Raw genomic sequence first — 16768 nt, 5'->3', positions numbered from 1 at the left:
GGGCCTTGACCTGGTGCTCTACGGGCAGTTACCTAAGGGCTAGGCCTCATGCAGAGTACTGGATAAGGGTTCTACTACTGCTGCCAGCTGTGGGAAATCTCTTTTAGCTCAGCTGCTAGAGCTCTGTGGTTTTGGAGGAGATGGCGCAGTTGATTTATACAGTAATAGTGTCTTGCCTGAACTCATGGATTTATTACAAGGCCATTTCCCCAGGAGAGAGGTTTATACGAAAGCAGCAGCTGTTATTTATGTTCAGATTTTATTTAATATTCACAAGAACCAGTTCCAGGGAAATTGTGAGGGGGCAAATGCACAGTGGAGCCAGACAGCCGGGGAGAGCCCCACTGGACTGTCTGGCCAGTATGCTGCAGCCAGGTGTCAGCCCGTGTGACAAGGGTGATGTGCCCAGCAAACCTGGCACAAGAACCACTGGCCCCATTGAGAATATTCTAATAGGCCCCACTAGAGTTGGCCCTTCTCTGTTCCAGCCAGCACCAGGGATTGCACCGAACTGGAAGTGGAGAGTCAGGGAGGGGCAGAAAAGGCAAATGTCTGTCCCAAGCAGCCGGGGCACTTTTGACAGGGCTGCACAAGGGACATGCTAGTCTTGCCCCAGGAACAGGAAGTGTCAGACGGGACCAGGCAGCGACTGATCGTCAGTGGGACTGTGGGTTGCAGCCTCCATTTTGCCACCATCACTTTCAAATCATGCTCTTGAAATCATGTTCAAAATCACCTGAAATGTTAAGGAACAAGAATCCCGTAAACAAGAGGCGGCTGGGCCTTGCTCGCTGCAGCACGGTGTCTGTGAGCAGGAGAGACGAGTCACCCAGTCCCCCCCACACTGATCCACCCCTTGCTCTTTGTCACGCACTGGCCAGCCTTGCTAATGAGCAGAGCCCTGCCCCGGCACCAGGCTCTGCACTCGCCCACACCTGACACAGCTGAGGCACAGACCAGCATCAGAACCGCCAGGTGGCAATAGGTCTAGGAGGCAGCCTCCCCATCGCCAAGCTGATCTTGGCTGGTAGTCTCCAACCCCGAGCCAAGCCCACAAGAGCTCTGGTGGCCCTAGTGCCCACAGGGAGCCCACCTACCTCCTTACCTGAGTCAGGATATAGCCCCCCTGGTATAACTTCTCAATGACGTCAAAGTGATCTGTGTCAGCAATGTCCAGCAGAGAGACTCTCCAGCCAGCTGAGCGCAAGGCCTGGAGAGAAGAGACAGCTGAGAGAAAGACCAGGCACTTCAGGGAGGAGGTGGCTGCTCCTCCACACAGGAGCCAGGCACCAGGGTGAGGGAGATGGGAGGAAGCAGCAGCCCTGCCCCAAGAGCTCCCAACTGGAGCAAATGCCACCCAGCAGGGAGTGGGGCATCCTCTCCCTGAACAAACAGGCCCATCAGAGAAACTAGCCCCCCACCCAACACCAACCCCCGGGGAGTTCTCCTCTCTGCTGGATCCCTCACTGCGGTGGGAGAGGCAGTCTCCTATTATACGGCTCTATGAGCCACACTGAGTCATCGCTTGGATGGGAGGCTGAAGGGGGCCAGGCAGCACAGGCAATGGGTCTCCCTGCTGCATGAGAGTCATTCTAGGCCATTCTCCAAGAGGCAGGCGACAGAACAGAGCATCCCACCACCCTCCCGGATCAGGTTCCTCGCTGCCTGCTCCAGCTCTTGCAGGCTCCCATCCAAACACTGGCCCCGCCAGAACCTGCTTAGCTTACAAGCTGGAAGGAAAGCCAGGCCTGAAGTGGGACAGCCTGCAAAGTGCACCTCTTTCAGGCAGTCACCCCCACTAAAGGAAGGGGTGGAAAAGCAAATGCCCTTGGGGGCCAGCCCAGCTCTCTGAGCTGAACAAATCCCCTCTCTGCTCTGGCTGCCCCTGGGTAGCTCCGCCTAGGCTACCACCAGCCCAGGCTAGAGGCCTTCTCCCTGTATCTGGGAATCCCTGACTTAAGCCTGCCGCCAGTTAGTGGTTACCTCAAGGGCTCCCGCTCAGGCAGGGCCAGGCCAGCTAGTGACTACTTGTGTTCAAAGTAGTTTGCCAAACCCACCCTGCCCTAGCCAGCCAGGGTTTCTCCACCCCATCGCACAGACCTTGAGGGAAAATCTAGGGGTGCAGAAAGTGACCAGTCAGGGCAGAGCCAAAGCCCCAGCTCCTTAGGGATGGGAGGCCCCAGAGAGGTTTCCAGCTGGGCGCCATGTGGCAAGGGTGCAATGAGAAACAAGGTGGATGAGGTAATATCTTCTATGGGACCACCTTCTGCTGGGGAGAGAGACGCGCCTGAGCTACACAGAGCTCTTCTTCAGGGCTGGTCTCCTGGACCAACAGAAGTTGGTCCCATAAAAGATATTATCTCAGACCATGTGTCTCTAATATCCTGGGACACCTGCAAGCGAGGGTGGAAAGAGTCTACTGAACTGGGCTGGGGTCCTGCCGCTGACTTCCCCTCGCACGCCCGATGCACACACGCGAGCGTGAAACGTAAAGATGGTGGGGCTGCTGGGAGCAGAACCTGGAAATACTCTTGGGATTGTCTGTGGAATTCTGGCGAGTCGTGTTGGGCCACAGCGATCAGCACCTCACAGGCCTTCCTGGCAGGCTTTGCTGCTGTCACACACAGGACGGGGCTGTTCCTCCGGGCGACCTCCCTGGGTAGAGACATAGTGTCACTGCAGAGCAGTCAGACCCACAGGGGAGGAGCAGGGCTGGGGGGCAGCACGCACAGCCTGTCAGCCCGCTATGGTGGGGAGGGACTTTCCTCTGGGCACAGGGGAAGCCAGTCTTCATGTTCACACTGCACAGCACATACCGGTACTGCCTGCGTGTGCCTGGGAAGGGGCTGAGTATGCACACGCAGGAGGTGTGGGCAGGAGCAGGGTACGCCCAGCCTGTGCTTACAAGGGGTGCGCATGTACCCAGGTTTGTGTCCACGGACCGCAGGGTACTGCCCCAGTAGTAGAAGGGGGCGGGCGCACGTGGCTTGGAGCAGGGGAATGCATGAGTGCTGCATAGGTGTGGGGCACACCCATGGGCAGGGGGTACAGGAACAAGGGGCATGCAGGCAGGGGCAAGCTGCCCGAGTGTTCCTGATTGTGAGTTCTGTGGCTGTCTCTGTGGAGGGCATGCTAGCTCTGGACCCCAGGGCGCTCACCGGCTCATCTGGAGCAGGTTGTTCACGGAGGTGTGCGTGATGGGTTCAAGGTCATAGACTCCACTCACCAGAAAAGCTCCTGGAAAATAAAAACACCCTAATCTGCGTGAGGCCTGCCTCACTCCCCAGCACAGGGGGAATTTCCTCTCTGGCCTGTACCTCACCACGGTTTTCCAGGTCACTGCTCAGGGCAGGGTGAGACACCTACCCCTGAAGGCCATGGCAGGGCCGCACCAGTAAGCATGCTCTGGAGGGCACTGCACACTCAGACCTGGAGGGAGAGATGGCACCTGGGACGGGAGCTTGGAGACAGAGACACACTGTGGTTCCCTCGTGCTCCCACTGTCTGTTTGTTGTATCCCCATTTGGTCTCCAGTTTCACACATAAACAGAAAGATTCTTGGGGCGGAGACAACCGATTACATGTTCGTAAACTGCCTGACAATATGGGGCCCTGGCCGCTCGGTGCTACCACACTACAGACCTGGGCAAAAGAGGCTGCTAGGCAGAGTCCATACGGAACACGGATACGCTCTGCTCTCTTCACTCCTCAGCAGAACAGAGCCACGTGGCTGGAGTGGAAAGGGGTGTAATGCATCATGGCTCAATGAGCCCATCCAATGAGCAAACCCTGCTTTATGGGGCATGGAGCACAGTGGAGGGGTGGGGAGGGTCCCTAGGGAAACCTGGCACTACCTTTTATGTCTGGTGTCACTCCGTACTCCTCCCAGTCAGTTGAGAGCACCATGGCTGCCAGGTGAGCCCCTGCTGAGTGTCCACACAGGTAAACTCCGCTAGACAGGGTGAGGGTAGACAGAAGGAGCTGTGAGCGGGGAGATAGGGGGACTAGGGTCTGCGCATCCAGCTGTGGGGCTCCCCTTTGGAATGGAGGAGCCTGCGTAGCCTGACAGAGTCAGAGTACGAACGTGGCAGCATTCCGAGCAGTGGGGTCAGAAAAGCCGGATTAGTTCTCATCTGCTCCCGTCCCCCACCCCATCAAGAGGAGAGTACAGTCGTGCATGTCTCCAGAGTCCTACTCCTCAGGGTCCATCCACATGTACTCACTACCACAGTTCCCTAATGCTGTGCGAAATGCCTTCAGCATGATCTGCCTTGACATGGCCTCCTCCTGCCGTGGGCCCTGCAGGTTGGCAAGGACAGCGGAACGAGTGCCCAGGAGCCATACGCTGCCCTACCTGATCTTTGAATACTGCTGCACAATGAAGGCCACACTGCGCCGAACCTGCGCCACCATCAGATCCAGGTGGCCTAGGCAGAGAGCACAAAGTGAGGAGGGGCCACAGGGCCGAGGAGAGGAGATGCTGTTCCCACTTCCGGCACCCCTTACCTTTTGGAGCCAGATCATATCCAACCGCCACCACCGCAATGCCCTGTGTCACCAGAGGAGGCGTTATAAAGCCCGACACCTCCTTACTGGGGAAGAGAAACCCTGGTGAGTCACATGCTCAACTGCATGGGATGTAGCCAAGCAGCTCCCCTGTGCCCAAAGCACCTCCCGAGACACGGCCAGTCACAGAGATGTTCCAAGGGGGGCAGATTATCTGCCTGTTGGACCTGCAGCACCCAGGACAGGCCTAGCTCCAACTCTTTTTACTCTTGAGGAGGAAGTTCTGGGGCTAGGGCTGAGCCACTCACACAGGTTCCCCCGCCCACAAATAACTCCCTGAAAAGGACTTGCCTCACCTTAAAAACTGCCAGTATCCACCGTGGATGTACAGGACGAGTGGGAAGGCTGCAAGGAACAACAAAGGGTAACCTGGCAGGCAAGCCATGCTGCATGTTCCCTCCACTTCCCCCCTCTCTGTTCTCCCAGCTCCTCTTGCTTTCATCCCGCTCACCCGCCTCTCCCCATTTACCTTCAGAGGGATCTGTGGGTAAGTAAATGTCCAGTTTCTCCCCATCACTACCCCCGTAAGGGACATGTAGCAAGGTCTGCATGGTGGCCTGGGCCCTCCTGGTGCCTGTGAGCAGAACGAAGGACAAACTAAATACACTGGCTGCTCCATGGTGCAGCAGGCAAGCAGCCCCCTCACCCCTCCCTGGCTCCCAGACTCTCTGTCTCTCAGCTCTGATCCAGGAGCCTGTCTGTTTCTGCAGCTCTCCGGCACCGCATCCCCCTTTGCCAAGCCACCACCCTGCAGTCCAAACCCTCTTAAATCCCCACCTGCTTCTGTGGGGCCCACAAGGGGGTTGGTAGTTTACAAACAAAGGCCCCCAAGTCACCCTGTTTGGGTGGCCTAGTGGGTCCTGCCATGGGGGTCTCTTTCTCATCTCTGCCAGCTCTTTGGGGTTGGGGCTCTCTTTGGATTTGTGTCTCACAGAATCCAAGCACGAGCATCATCAAACAAATAGAACAGAGCAGGCAGAGCAAGTGGGCCCAGCACAGGAGCCAGTCTGGGGCTGGAAGCTCACCTAGTAACCTGCCAGTGCCCCCCAGCTCTCAGCAGCCCTATACGCTACTCTGCACCTGAGATGCTCTCTCTGCACAATATGTATCACATCTGCATCCATTTCTCCACCCTTTGCTCTGTGGGAAGCTTGTTCCCTGGCAAAACCGTCTGCCTGCTGGCCCTTTACCTTCAGTCACCTCCCTGACATGGGCCTCTATCACAGCCTCCTTGTCCATGCGGTGAGACCACCGGCTGGGGGCATACTGCTTCTCTAGCTCCTGCAGGGAACACGCCACAAATCCAGACATGCACAATGGGGCCAACACAGCTAGATTTTTATCTTCTTGCCTGCAAATGAGTTTCTGGTCCGACAAAGCTGCTGTTTCTGGGACTGGAGAGAAGGGCAGAGCAGGAGCCACCCAGAGAGAAGGCAAACAGAATGTGGAATTGACTCCCAGCATTAAAAATCTCCAGCTATTGTTGTTGTGTGAAGTGAGTCTGTAAACTAGCATTCAGGCTAGAATAGCAGGGGACTGTGGGTCAGGATTGAGGGGCTGTGACAAAGCGGGACTGTTCTTAATGTTTCCTCTGAATACTGTAGGGGTGCCTCAGTTTCCCCTATGCATTTCTTAAGTCTCTAGGTGGTGGGATAAGGGGGTGTAATTGTTGCAGAGCAAAGGGGCCAGTGTACATAAATGGCCGACACTCTATCTTTTTTTTTTTTCTCCACGAGATGCATCTGAGGAAGTGAGCTGTAGCTCACGAAAGCTTATGCTCTAATAAATTGGTTAGTCTCTAAGGTGCCACAAGTCCTCCTTTTCTTTTTGCGAATACAGACTAACACGGCTGTTACTCTGAACTCTATCTCCTGTCAACTGATGGCCTGGGCCCTTCCCCCCTGCAAGGTGAGAGCTAAAGGGTTGGAGAACAAAGGAATCAGGTGACCTCCTGGCCCCGGAAAGGGACAAAGCCCAGAGGAGGAGGGGCTGGAGGGTGAGTCAGTTTGGGGCTGGCTGGGGACGTGGAGTGAAGTGCAGATGGGGTTGTCTGGCTCACTGCCCCCCCCCCCCCAAATGGACCCGGCTGAGGGGTCCTGTTCTCTGTACCTACAAGCTCTGTGTTAGACCATGTTCCTGTCGTCTAATAAACCTTCTTTTTACTGGCTGGCTGAGAGTCACGTCTGACTGCGAAGTTGGGGGGCAGGACCCTCTGGCTTCCCCAGGACCCCGCCTGGGTGGACTCGCTGTGGGAAGCGCACGGAGGGGCAGAGGATGCTGAATGCTCTGAGGTCAGACCCAGGAAGGGGGGGAAGTTGTGTGAGCTTCTTGCCTTGCAGACAGGCTGCTCCCAGAGAGGAGGCTCCCCCAGAGTCCTGACTAGGTTCGTAGGGAGCAGTTCCAGAGCATCGCCCGGGGACCCCGTGACAGGGGCATTGGTAGAACTCTATGTGTGGGGGGAGCCCAGGGCTGGAATGGCAGGGGGATGGGGGCGGGAATTGAGAGACATCAGAAGAGGTGAGAGAGAGGGAGCCTAGGGCTGGAATAACAGGAACCAGGGAGCTGCAGGCTGGGACCGAGGGGAATTGGCAGAGCTGGGAGGAGAAGGTTATGCACACCAGTGGGGTCAGTCCCCAAGATAATGGAGCTGTTCCCAAATGAGGCTCCCTGGACTTTGATCTCCATGTCCTGAGAGTAGAGGGACAAGAAGTCACAAAGACAAAGCCGCTCTTAATTACCCCTCCTCCTCCAGGATCCTCTAGTCTGCAGCCTCCCCCAGTCCTCCCCTTACCTCCCTTGTCATTTCTTGCCATTTCCCCATGGCCAGGCTCGGGCTGAGACTCGCACAGGGGGGTGTCTCTCTGCATGGGACCAGCGCAAATCAAGGCGTGTCGGGGGCTGGCCTGGTCCCCATTGGCTGCTCAGAGGGCGGAGGGATTGTGGGACTGCCCCAAGCCGGCCAGCGAAGTGCCAGGCTCAGGAAGGTGCTGGGGGACTCACCGAAACAGCGGTTCCGCGGGCGCCTGCCCTGCCCCCTTCTTCCCCCGAGCTCCCGGTCCCCCGGGAGAGCGGAGCGGCCGGGGCAGGAAGAAACTTCCCCGTGGGCAGGTTATTACATCCTTGTCCTCGGTGGCCCCCGTATTTGGCCCCCGGCTGCTCTCGGACACAGGAGACTGGCCCAGCCCTGACCCCTTTGGGCAGCTCCCCTGCGGCCCAGTGTAGACAAGCTGGCGGGACCCCCTGCCCCCAGAGAGGCTAAGTGCCAAATCACAAAGACCTCGTTCCTTCTACTTGGTTTGTATCAACCCCGCCCCCCAGCCCGCTCCCTGCCCCGCTCCCTCGCCCCCCAGCCCGATCCCTGCACCCCGCCCCTCCTGCGCCTTGCGGTGACTTGGTGCCGGTCACACCCAGGCACCAGGGACCTCGGCTCTTTCCCATCCACAGGTACATCGAGTCTGGTTGCGAGGCTCCGCTAGGAACAGAGCATCTCAGGACCAGGGATCGTGGGGTGGCGGGACTTTGGGGTGTCCGGGGCTGGGATCCTGGGGGGGGGGTAGTGGAGGGGGGTACCAATCTCTTTCCCATCATGCACCGGGACAAGCTCTTCCTCGGAGGAACCGGGGGGGCGAGGCTGGAATCCTGGGGGGAACCGGGGGGATTCTGGGGGGGTCCGGGGCTGGGATACTGTGGGGATTCTGGGGGGGGGGGTTCGGGGCTGGGATCCTGGGGGGATTCTGGGGGTTCCCGGGCTGGGATCCTGGGGGGAACCGGGGAATTCTGGGGGGCTCCGGGGCTGGGATCCTGGGGGGAACCGGGGGATTCTGGGGGGTCCTGGGCTGGGATCCTGGGGGGATTCTGGGGGGGGTCCGGGGCTAGGATCCTGGGGGGAACTGGGGGATTCTGGGGGGCTCCGGGGCTGGGATCCTGGGGGGATTCTCGGGGGCTCCGGGGCTGGGATCCTAGGGGGAACTGGGGGATTCTGGGGGGTCCCGGACTGGGATCCTGGGGGGATTCTGGGGGGGTCTGGGGCTGGGATCCTGAGGGGAACCAGGGGATTCTGGGGGGTCCCGGGCTGGGACCCTGGGGGGAACCGGGGGATTCTGGGGGGCTCCGGGGCTGGGATCCTGGGGGGATTCTGGGGGGTCCCGGGCTGGGATCCTGGGGGGAACCGGGGAATTCTGGGGGGCTCCGGGGCTGGGATCCTGGGGGGAACCGGGGGATTCTGGGGGGTCCTGGGCTGGGATCCTGGGGGGATTCTGGGGGGGTCCGGGGCTAGGATCCTGGGGGGAACTGGGGGATTCTGGGGGGCTCCGGGGCTGGGATCCTGGGGGGATTCTGGGGGGTCCCGGGCTGGGATCCTGGGGGGAACTGGGGGATTCTGGGGGTCCCGGACTGGGATCCTGGGGGGATTCTGGGGGGGTCTGGGGCTGGGATCCTGAGGGGAACCAGGGGATTCTGGGGGGTCCCGGGCTGGGATCCTGGGGGGATTCTGGGGGGTCTGGGGCTGGGATCCTGAGGGGAACCAGGGATTCTGGGGGGTCCCGGGCTGGGACCCTGGGGGGGAACCGGGGGATTCTGGGGGGCTCCGGGGCTGGGATCCTGGGGGGATTCTGGGGGGTCTCGGACTGGGATCCTGGGGGGCTCCGGGGGATTGTGGGGGGGTCTGGGGCTGGGATTCTGGGGGGCTCCGGGGGATTCTGGGGGGTCCCGGGCTGGGATCCTGGGGGGGTCTGGGGCTGGGATCCTGGGGGGAACCGGGGGATCCTGGGGGGTCCCGGGCTGGGATCCTGGGGGGATTCTGGGGGGGTCTGGGGCTGGGATCCTGGGAGGGGATAGTGGGGGGGTGGTACCAATCTCTTTCCCATCATGCACCGGGACAAGCTCTTCCTGTAACCCACCTCCGCGTCTGGGTGCTTGGGTGAAATTTCCCGCCCTGACCCTCATTGGCCGCCGAGGGGAGCGGGAGGGGCGGGGCCTCTCCTGATTGGTCAGTGCGGGCGGCGTTTAAGGGAGCTGAGCGCGCGAGCCGGGTCATTCGCTGGGGGCCGGCGGGATGAGCTGCCTCAACGTGCCCGGGGTGCAGCCCGGCTCGCCCGCCAAGGCGCGCGGCCAGATCCAGGTGGGGGCGCGCGGGGAGGGGCGCGGGGGCGCGCGCGGCCAGATCCAGGGTGGGGGGGGGCGGCGCGGGGGGCGCGCGCGGCCGGATCCAGGTGGGGGGGGCGCGCGCGGCCGGATCCAGGTGGGGGGGCGCGCGCGGCCGGGGTCTCAGCCGTGTTTCCTGTCCCTGCAGGTGATTTTCGGCCCATGTTCTCCGGGAAAAGGTACCGGGGCCGTGGGGCGCCCGCCGGGTTTTGGGGGGGTCTGGGGGTCCTCTCACTCTGGGGGGCCCATGCGGCCGGAGCCGTCCCCGTCGGGTGGGGGAGCTGCTCTGGGCCCTGGCTGCTACCCCAGCCCCGCTCCCTCGGGGCGCAGCCGGGCCCTGGGGCGGGGGGGGTCCCGTCCCCGTCCCGTCCCCCGTCCCCGTGCAGCCGGGGGCGGGGGGGGGGGGGTCCCGTCCCTGTCCCGTCCCCGTGCAGCCGGGGGCGGGGGGGGGGGGGGTCCCGTCCCTGTCCCGTCCCCGTGCAGCCGGGGGCGGGGGGGGGGGGGTCCCGTCCCTGTCCCGTCCCCGTGCAGCCGGGGGCGGGGGGGGGGGGGTCCCGTCCTGTCCCGTCCCCGTGCAGCCGGGGGCGGGGGGGGGGGGTCCCGTCCCTGTCCCGTCCCCGTGCAGCCGGGGGCGGGGGGGGGGGGTCCCGTCCCCTGTCCCGTCCCCGTGCAGCCGGGGGCGGGGGGGGGGGTCCCGTCCCTGTCCCGTCCCCGTGCAGCCGGGGGCGGGGGGGGGGGGGTCCCGTCCCTGTCCCGTCCCCGTGCAGCCGGGGGCGGGGGGGGGGGGGGTCCCGTCCCTGTCCCGTCCCCGTGCAGCCGGGGGCGGGGGGGGGGTGGGTCCGTCCCTGTCCCGTCCCCGTGCAGCGGGGGCGGGGGGGGGGGGGGGTCCCGTCCCTGTCCCGTCCCCGTGCAGCCGGGGGCGGGGGGGGGGGGGGTCCCGTCCCTGTCCCGTCCCCGTGCAGCCGGGGGCGGGGGGGGGGGGGGGTCCCGTCCCTGTCCCGTCCCCGTGCAGCCGGGGGCGGGGGGGGGGGGGGTCCCGTCCCTGTCCCGTCCCCGTGCAGCCGGGGGCGGGGGGGGGGGGGGGTCCCGTCCCTGTCCCGTCCCCGTGCAGCCGGGGGCGGGGGGGGGGGGGGTCCCGTCCCTGTCCCGTCCCCGTGCAGCCGGGGGCGGGGGGGGGGGGGGTCCCGTCCCTGTCCCGTCCCCGTGCAGCCGGGGGCGGGGGGGGGGGGGTCCCGTCCCTGTCCCGTCCCCGTGCAGCCGGGGCGGGGGGGGGGGGTCCCGTCCCTGTCCCGTCCCCGTGCAGCCGGGGGCGGGGGGGGGGGGGGTCCCCGTCCCTGTCCCGTCCCCGTGCAGCCGGGGGCGGGGGGGGGGGGTCCCGTCCCTGTCCCGTCCCCGTGCAGCCGGGGGCGGGGGGGGGGGGTCCCGTCCCTGTCCCGTCCCCGTGCAGCGGGGGCGGGGGGGGGGGGGGTCCCGTCCCTGTCCCGTCCCCGTGCAGCCGGGGGCGGGGGGGGGGGGTCCCGTCCCTGTCCCGTCCCCGTGCAGCCGGGGGCGGGGGGGGGGGGGGTCCCGTCCCTGTCCCGTCCCCGTGCAGCCGGGGGCGGGGGGGGGGGGGTCCCGTCCCTGTCCCGTCCCCGTGCAGCCGGGGGGCGGGGGGGGGGGGTCCCGTCCCTGTCCCGTCCCCGTGCAGCCGGGGGCGGGGGGGGGGGGTCCCGTCCCTGTCCCGTCCCCGTGCAGCCGGGGGCGGGGGGGGGGGGTCCCGTCCCTGTCCCGTCCCCGTGCAGCCGGGGGCGGGGGGGGGGGGTCCCGTCCCTGTCCCGTCCCTGTCCCGTCCCCGTGGCAGGCCGGGGGGCGGGGGGGGGGGGTCCCGTCCCTGTCCCGTCCCCGTGCAGCCGGGGGCGGGGGGGGGGGGTCCCGTCCCTGTCCCGTCCCCGTGCAGCCGGGGGCGGGGGGGGGGGGTCCCGTCCCTGTCCCGTCCCCGTGCAGCCGGGGGCGGGGGGGGGGGTCCCGTCCCTGTCCCGTCCCCGTGCAGCCGGGGGCGGGGGGGGGGGTCCCGTCCCTGTCCCGTCCCCGTGCAGCGGGGGCGGGGGGGGGGGGGTCCCGTCCCTGTCCCGTCCCCGTGCAGCCGGGGGCGGGGGGGGGGGGGTCCCGTCCCTGTCCCGTCCCCGTGCAGCCGGGGGCGGGGGGGGGGGGTCCCGTCCCTGTCCCGTCCCCGTGCAGCCGGGGGCGGGGGGGGGGGTCCCGTCCCCGTGCAGCCGGGGCGGGGGGGGGGGGTCCCGTCCCTGTCCCGTCCCCGTGCAGCCGGGGGCGGGGGGGGGGGTCCCGTCCCTGTCCCGTCCCCGTGCAGCCGGGGGCGGGGGGGGGGGGGTCCCGTCCCTGTCCCGTCCCCGTGCAGCCGGGGGCGGGGGGGGGGTCCCGTCCCTGTCCCGTCCCCGTGCAGCCGGGGGCGGGGGGGGGGGGTCCCGTCCCTGTCCCGTCCCCGTGCAGCCGGGGGCGGGGGGGGGGTCCCCGTCCCTGTCCCGTCCCCGTGCAGCCGGGGGCGGGGGGGGGTCCCCGTCCCTGTCCCGTCCCCGTGCAGCCGGGGGGGGGGTCCCGTCCCCCGTCCCCGTGCAGCCGGGGGCGGGGTCCCGTCCCCCGTCCCGTCCCCCGTCCCCGTGCAGCCGGGGGCGGGGGGGGGGTCCCGTCCCCGTCCCGTCCCCCGTGCAGCCGGGCCCCTTACTGGGCTGAGACCTGCGCTGAGACCTGCGCTGCTGTTACCCAGCTAGGCTGGCGCATGGGGCCCAAGGGCTCTCCTGGGGAGGCCAGGGTTGTCTCCTTGGCTCTCAGTATGGGTTTGGGGGGCTAGACATCGCTGTCTTGCGCTGATGCGCTGCCACTAATGGACTGTGGGACGATCCTGGGGGTAGTGTCCATTCCCACACACGTGCTAGCCCTCTGCATGCTGTGATTAATTGTGACGATCTTGTAGCACGGAACTCATGCGCCGGGTCCGCAGATTCCAGATTGCACAGTACAAATGCCTTGTGATAAAGTACGCCAAGGACACTCGTTACTGCACGAATGGGGTCTCCACGCATGACAGTGAGCTGCTGTCATGGATATCACCCCATTTGCAGGGAGGATCGTCATCTGACTGCTGCTGCTTGACTTTGTTTGCTTCCAATAAGGGAAACGATAGAGAACTCAGTGTACAAGCTTGAAGTTGTCTCCATTGTTCTGTACAGTCCATTGGCCTTGCCTTCAGTGGTGTGTCTAGGCATGACTCTGCAGCCCCATGCCCCTGGCTAGAATGCAGCTTTCAGCTGGCTGTTGTCTGGCTGGGCTATGGGGGTGGTTTTTTACAGCTGGCTGGTTGGCAACTGCGCTGTGTATAAGTGGCACAGCTTTTAGCCCAGGAATGATGATCTGTCTCAAAACAGCTGTTCTCTGTGTTTGAGCCCTTGTTTTTAATAGCGCCCTCCTATAGGGTTGACCAATCACTCACCCATGTGCTGATGCTTCCTTGCAGGAATACCATGGAGGCTCTTTCGGCCTGTTATCTCAAAGATGTGCACCAGGAGGCGCTTGGTTCAGCTGTGATTGGTATTGATGAAGGCCAGTTTGTAAGTTCTCAATGCTTGTCTGCTCTTGTCTCCTGTCCAATAACCAGCAAATTTGCCTTGAAGGGACCCCATGCTATGTAGGATGGGAAGTGCAGAGAGAAATCTTAGACCTGCCATGTTAATTGGCAAAATGGTCTTGTGCAGAGTTCTTGCCCAGCCACATTTGTGTGGTCTAGTGCCATCCCTCCTCATAGCCTTGGTACAGGTATGGTAGGCAGCTAAACCTACCATGTTTAGTCTGAACTGTGAAGACTCTCCTTGCCCCCTTTGCTCAGGTAATGTTGCTGTAGCTTCCTAGCTGGTGCCCTGTCCTGCTGTTGTGGGGACACTTCTGAATTCAAAGTTATCTGCAGCACTTGAAGCTGCTCATACTCCTTCCTCTGCGCACTCCTTGCTGAAGCTGTCCTCTTTATGCCCTGTCTAGTTCCCAGACATTGTGGAGTTCTGTGAAGCGATGGCCAATGCAGGGAAGACCGTCATAGTCGCTGCCCTTGATGGGACCTTCCAGAGGAAGGTAATTTCTTTCAGCAGTGGGTAACTGGATCCTTCTGAGTTCTTATCCCTGTGCCAAATAGCCTGTCTTTTTGCTGCAGGCATTGGAGCATCCTGAAACCTGGTTCCCTTGGCAGAGAGCGTAGTGAAGCTGAATGCTGTGTGCATGGAGTGTTACCGGGAGGCTTCATACACGAAGAGGCTGGGAGCTGAGAGGGAGGTAAGATTCTAGGAACAAAGACCACTCAAACAGGGCCTTGAAGGCACCTGTGAGGTGAAATGACCTGCCTATGGTGTGCTTATACAGGAGGAAAGAGCATCCCTTTCTAACCTACACTCTCTTGCCAGGTGAAGTCATTGGAGGGTCAGACAAGTATCACTCCGTCTGCCGTGTCTGCTACTTCAGGAAGCGACCTCAGCAGGCTGGGCCAGAAAACAAGGAGAACCTGCCTGTGGGGCCAAACAGGCAGATGTCATAGGCTCCCGAAAGGTCCTGGCTTCCCGACAGATGCAGTGGAGCCCAGCAAACTGAGCAGGGGAGGCGAGAGACTACAACTTTGGGGCTTCTTTAAAGCTCTTTCCCCTCTGCTCAGCCCGGAGCTGTGTCATGGCCTCCCAATGCTACCTGCCAAACCTAACTGCTGCTTGTGTGTGCTGAGCTACAAAGAACCAGGCCCACGTAGAAGGGACAAAAGGGGAAAAGAATGACAAACAGGAGTCGGGCAAGCAGCCACCGGGAAAGTCCTCTCACATGGAATGTGAGCAAGAAATTGGAGGCACTTACTGAGACAGTCACACTGCAACAGGCCCTTGTCCCTCAGTGTGGGCCATCCAATACACCATCTGTCCAGGCTTCTGAGTAATGACTATCCTCCCAGCTCATGGGAACCCCTTTTTAGCACATTTGACCTCCCTCCCTGACACTGTTGCTGGCTTTTGCTTGTGTTCTTAAGGACTTTGCCTGTTCCTAACTAGCTCATGGGTCTGACTTGCTGCCTGGGGATGCCCTGTCCCTAGGTGACACTGGGACAGGAGGACCTCCATTGTTTTAGCCCCTTCATTATATTGCCTCTTACTCCATTCTAAGGTAAATGACCTCAGACCTCCCATCCCTACTAATGTCTTCTCCTGCTATCACTACACCCCAGCCATTATCTTCCCTCTTAAGATCAATTTCCTCTAACAATGCTTATGTGCAGCTGCCTCCACCCACTCTCTGGCAGGCAGCTGTAATTAGTTCTCCCCTCCCCCACTGCACTTCAGTGTCTGTCCAATTCAAGATGGTTTCTCCAATTATACTTGTTAAAAGACTACACTGAGTTGCTCTAAATCAGGGCTGTTTAAAAACCCTTGGAATGACTGTTCTCTTCCTCTCCTGTTCCCAGCAGTGGAGGTGGCCTTGATGTGTTGGTTTTTAGGTTCAGCTGTACTAACTCAAGGAGTGAGGCTTTGCTCCTCCCTGTGTCCACTCCCATTAGGACACCAAGGCTGGTGGGTGCCTAAGCTCTTAACACAGACTAACTGAAAACAATGCTCTTCTGAGGTGAGGTGGAGATGGGGCTGATGTTAAAGGGCACCCTCTGCTTCAGTGGAGCCTAGTTCTGCTAATACCACTGTGTACAGCTGCTTGCTTGCCCAAGAAGGGTTTGCAGACATTTGGTCTAAACGCCTTGTGTCTTGATCAAAAAGATGTGATCAGTCTCTCTAGTAGATGGACTAATGATTAGTGCAGGCAGGGGCTTTGAATAGTGTTGCTGGTGAGTACCCCACCCCTTATTGTATAGTAAATCTGAAACCTACTTCTGCTGAGCGCTATTTTTAATCTCCCAGAGGGATGGGTCTGTGCTGTCCCAAGAACCAGATGTTTAAGTGAGGGTTTCTAGAAGGTAACAGACTCTCCACTTTGGAACCGCAGTGCCCTGCTGCTTGACATAAGTTTCTTCCTCTGTCCTTAGCAAATCTTTTCTTTCCCTTTCTCTAGAGGGCTTGGGGTCATGCCCAGCTGCTTCCTCACTACCCTTACAGCTTGTTGGCTGAAGCATTTTGATAATTGCTAGGCCCTCACAGCCCTTCCCTTCCTTGGAGAATGAGCCAGCTGCTCTAACCTGCCTTTCCTGCAGCCCAGGCTTGCTGTTTTGTGACACAAGGCCCTCTGTTAACCTCTGGTCTGGCACCAGGAAGTTCTCCTCAGCCCCTTTTACCCTCACCTGTTAGAGTAGCTGCATTTACCCAACCCCAAGACTGTCAAGCTGCTTCCAGGCTCTTTACTCAGCTCACCTGCCAGGTGTAGTAGGGCTCCTGCTAATTTTAAATACTTCTATTGCTCCTTGGGGGGGAGGCTCTACGTGCTGTGTCTAGAACCAAGCAGGAATTCTTCAGAGCTGCTTACTAAAAGGGGGAGGTTTAATGTTAAGGCTGCAGCATTAGCCTTGGTGGGGGGGCTCATCCCTTGGTGTTTCAGTGGGCCTGTCAGTGCAGGGATGAGTTTTAAATTAAATAAATGAAACTGTGTAATGTGTATTAATGCCACAAACACTCACAGGGCTCTTGCTGAAGCCTCTTCTGAGGCTTCTAGGGGCAGCTGAACTGGTCCTCTGCTGACAGAGGGCATGTGCTGGAAGCTCTGTCGTGTGGCTTCTTTATAGGACCTGCCTGTGTGCATAAAGGCTCCACTATGCGGCAGGAGCAGGGGATGAGACTTGAGCTGTGCTAAAAATAGACATGTGCAATGATTATGCATTTCTTGGCTCTTCTGGACTGTGACTTGCTCTAGACAGTGATGGGAAGGGAAGAGCTGCATTTTCTAGCCTACCCTTGGGGGGGAGGAAGTTCCCCCCCACCTTTAGGCAGAAACATCCTAGACAGACAAAGGGTGAGCCGAGGCCTCTCCCCAGCAGAAGAGCAGAGGGAAAGCCCACATTACCCCCCCCCCCCTTTAGAGCTCCCCAGCCCCAGAAAGATAGCAGCTG

General features: G+C 61.4%; 2 protein-coding genes across 7 annotated transcripts; one reads left to right on the top strand and one right to left on the bottom strand.

Annotated features, from left to right (window-relative positions):
• Positions 1-242: 242 nt before the first annotated feature.
• Positions 243-7461, bottom strand: AFMID (arylformamidase). Of its 6 annotated transcripts, none has more exons than XM_073310188.1 (11): positions 7358-7461; positions 5757-5847; positions 5036-5140; positions 4863-4911; positions 4507-4592; positions 4355-4427; positions 3855-3952; positions 3159-3237; positions 2520-2655; positions 1106-1210; positions 243-736 (listed from the first exon to the last, which is right to left on the bottom strand). In XM_073310188.1, exons 1-11 carry the CDS (start codon positions 7385-7387, stop codon positions 707-709), a joined length of 882 nt encoding a protein of 293 aa, XP_073166289.1. In that variant the 5' UTR covers positions 7388-7461; the 3' UTR covers positions 243-706. The 6 variants fall into 6 exon arrangements, with proteins under 6 accessions (XP_073166289.1, XP_073166285.1, XP_073166287.1 ...); XM_073310184.1 differs by having other exon boundaries at positions 5757-5960; positions 7358-7449; XM_073310186.1 differs by having other exon boundaries at positions 2586-2655; positions 5757-5960; positions 7358-7449.
• A 1978-nt stretch (positions 7462-9439) lies between these two features.
• Positions 9440-16578, top strand: TK1 (thymidine kinase 1). The gene is given in 8 exon segments (XM_073310192.1): positions 9440-9695; positions 9857-9887; positions 12674-12787; positions 13214-13307; positions 13732-13837; positions 13901-14021; positions 14149-14252; positions 14255-16578. Coding segments are annotated over 8 exon segments (723 nt in total). The 5' UTR covers positions 9440-9619; the 3' UTR covers positions 14332-16578.
• The last annotated feature ends 190 nt before the right edge of the window (positions 16579-16768 follow it).

The sequence above is a fragment of the Lepidochelys kempii genome, chromosome 14 (assembly GCF_965140265.1).
Source record: "Lepidochelys kempii isolate rLepKem1 chromosome 14, rLepKem1.hap2, whole genome shotgun sequence".
In the NCBI taxonomy this organism is placed as follows: Eukaryota; Metazoa; Chordata; order Testudines; family Cheloniidae; genus Lepidochelys; species Lepidochelys kempii.
The sequence above is the reverse complement of the archived record's forward strand: the minus strand, read 5'-3'. Positions and strand labels throughout refer to the sequence as shown.

Excerpts from the sequence above, each read along its gene's own strand:
- AFMID (XM_073310184.1), bottom strand. The coding sequence starts at position 7,433 with ATGCAGAGAGACACCCCCCTGTGCGAGTCTCAGCCCGAGCCTGGCCAT. Across the intron at positions 5,961-7,357 it reads GGCAAGAAATGACAAGGGAG|TCCCAGAAACAGCAGCTTTG; the intron begins GTAAGGGGAGGA and ends CCTTCTCTCCAG. Across the intron at positions 3,238-3,854 it reads AGTGACACCAGACATAAAAG|GAGCTTTTCTGGTGAGTGGA; the intron begins GTAGTGCCAGGT and ends TTTATTTTCCAG.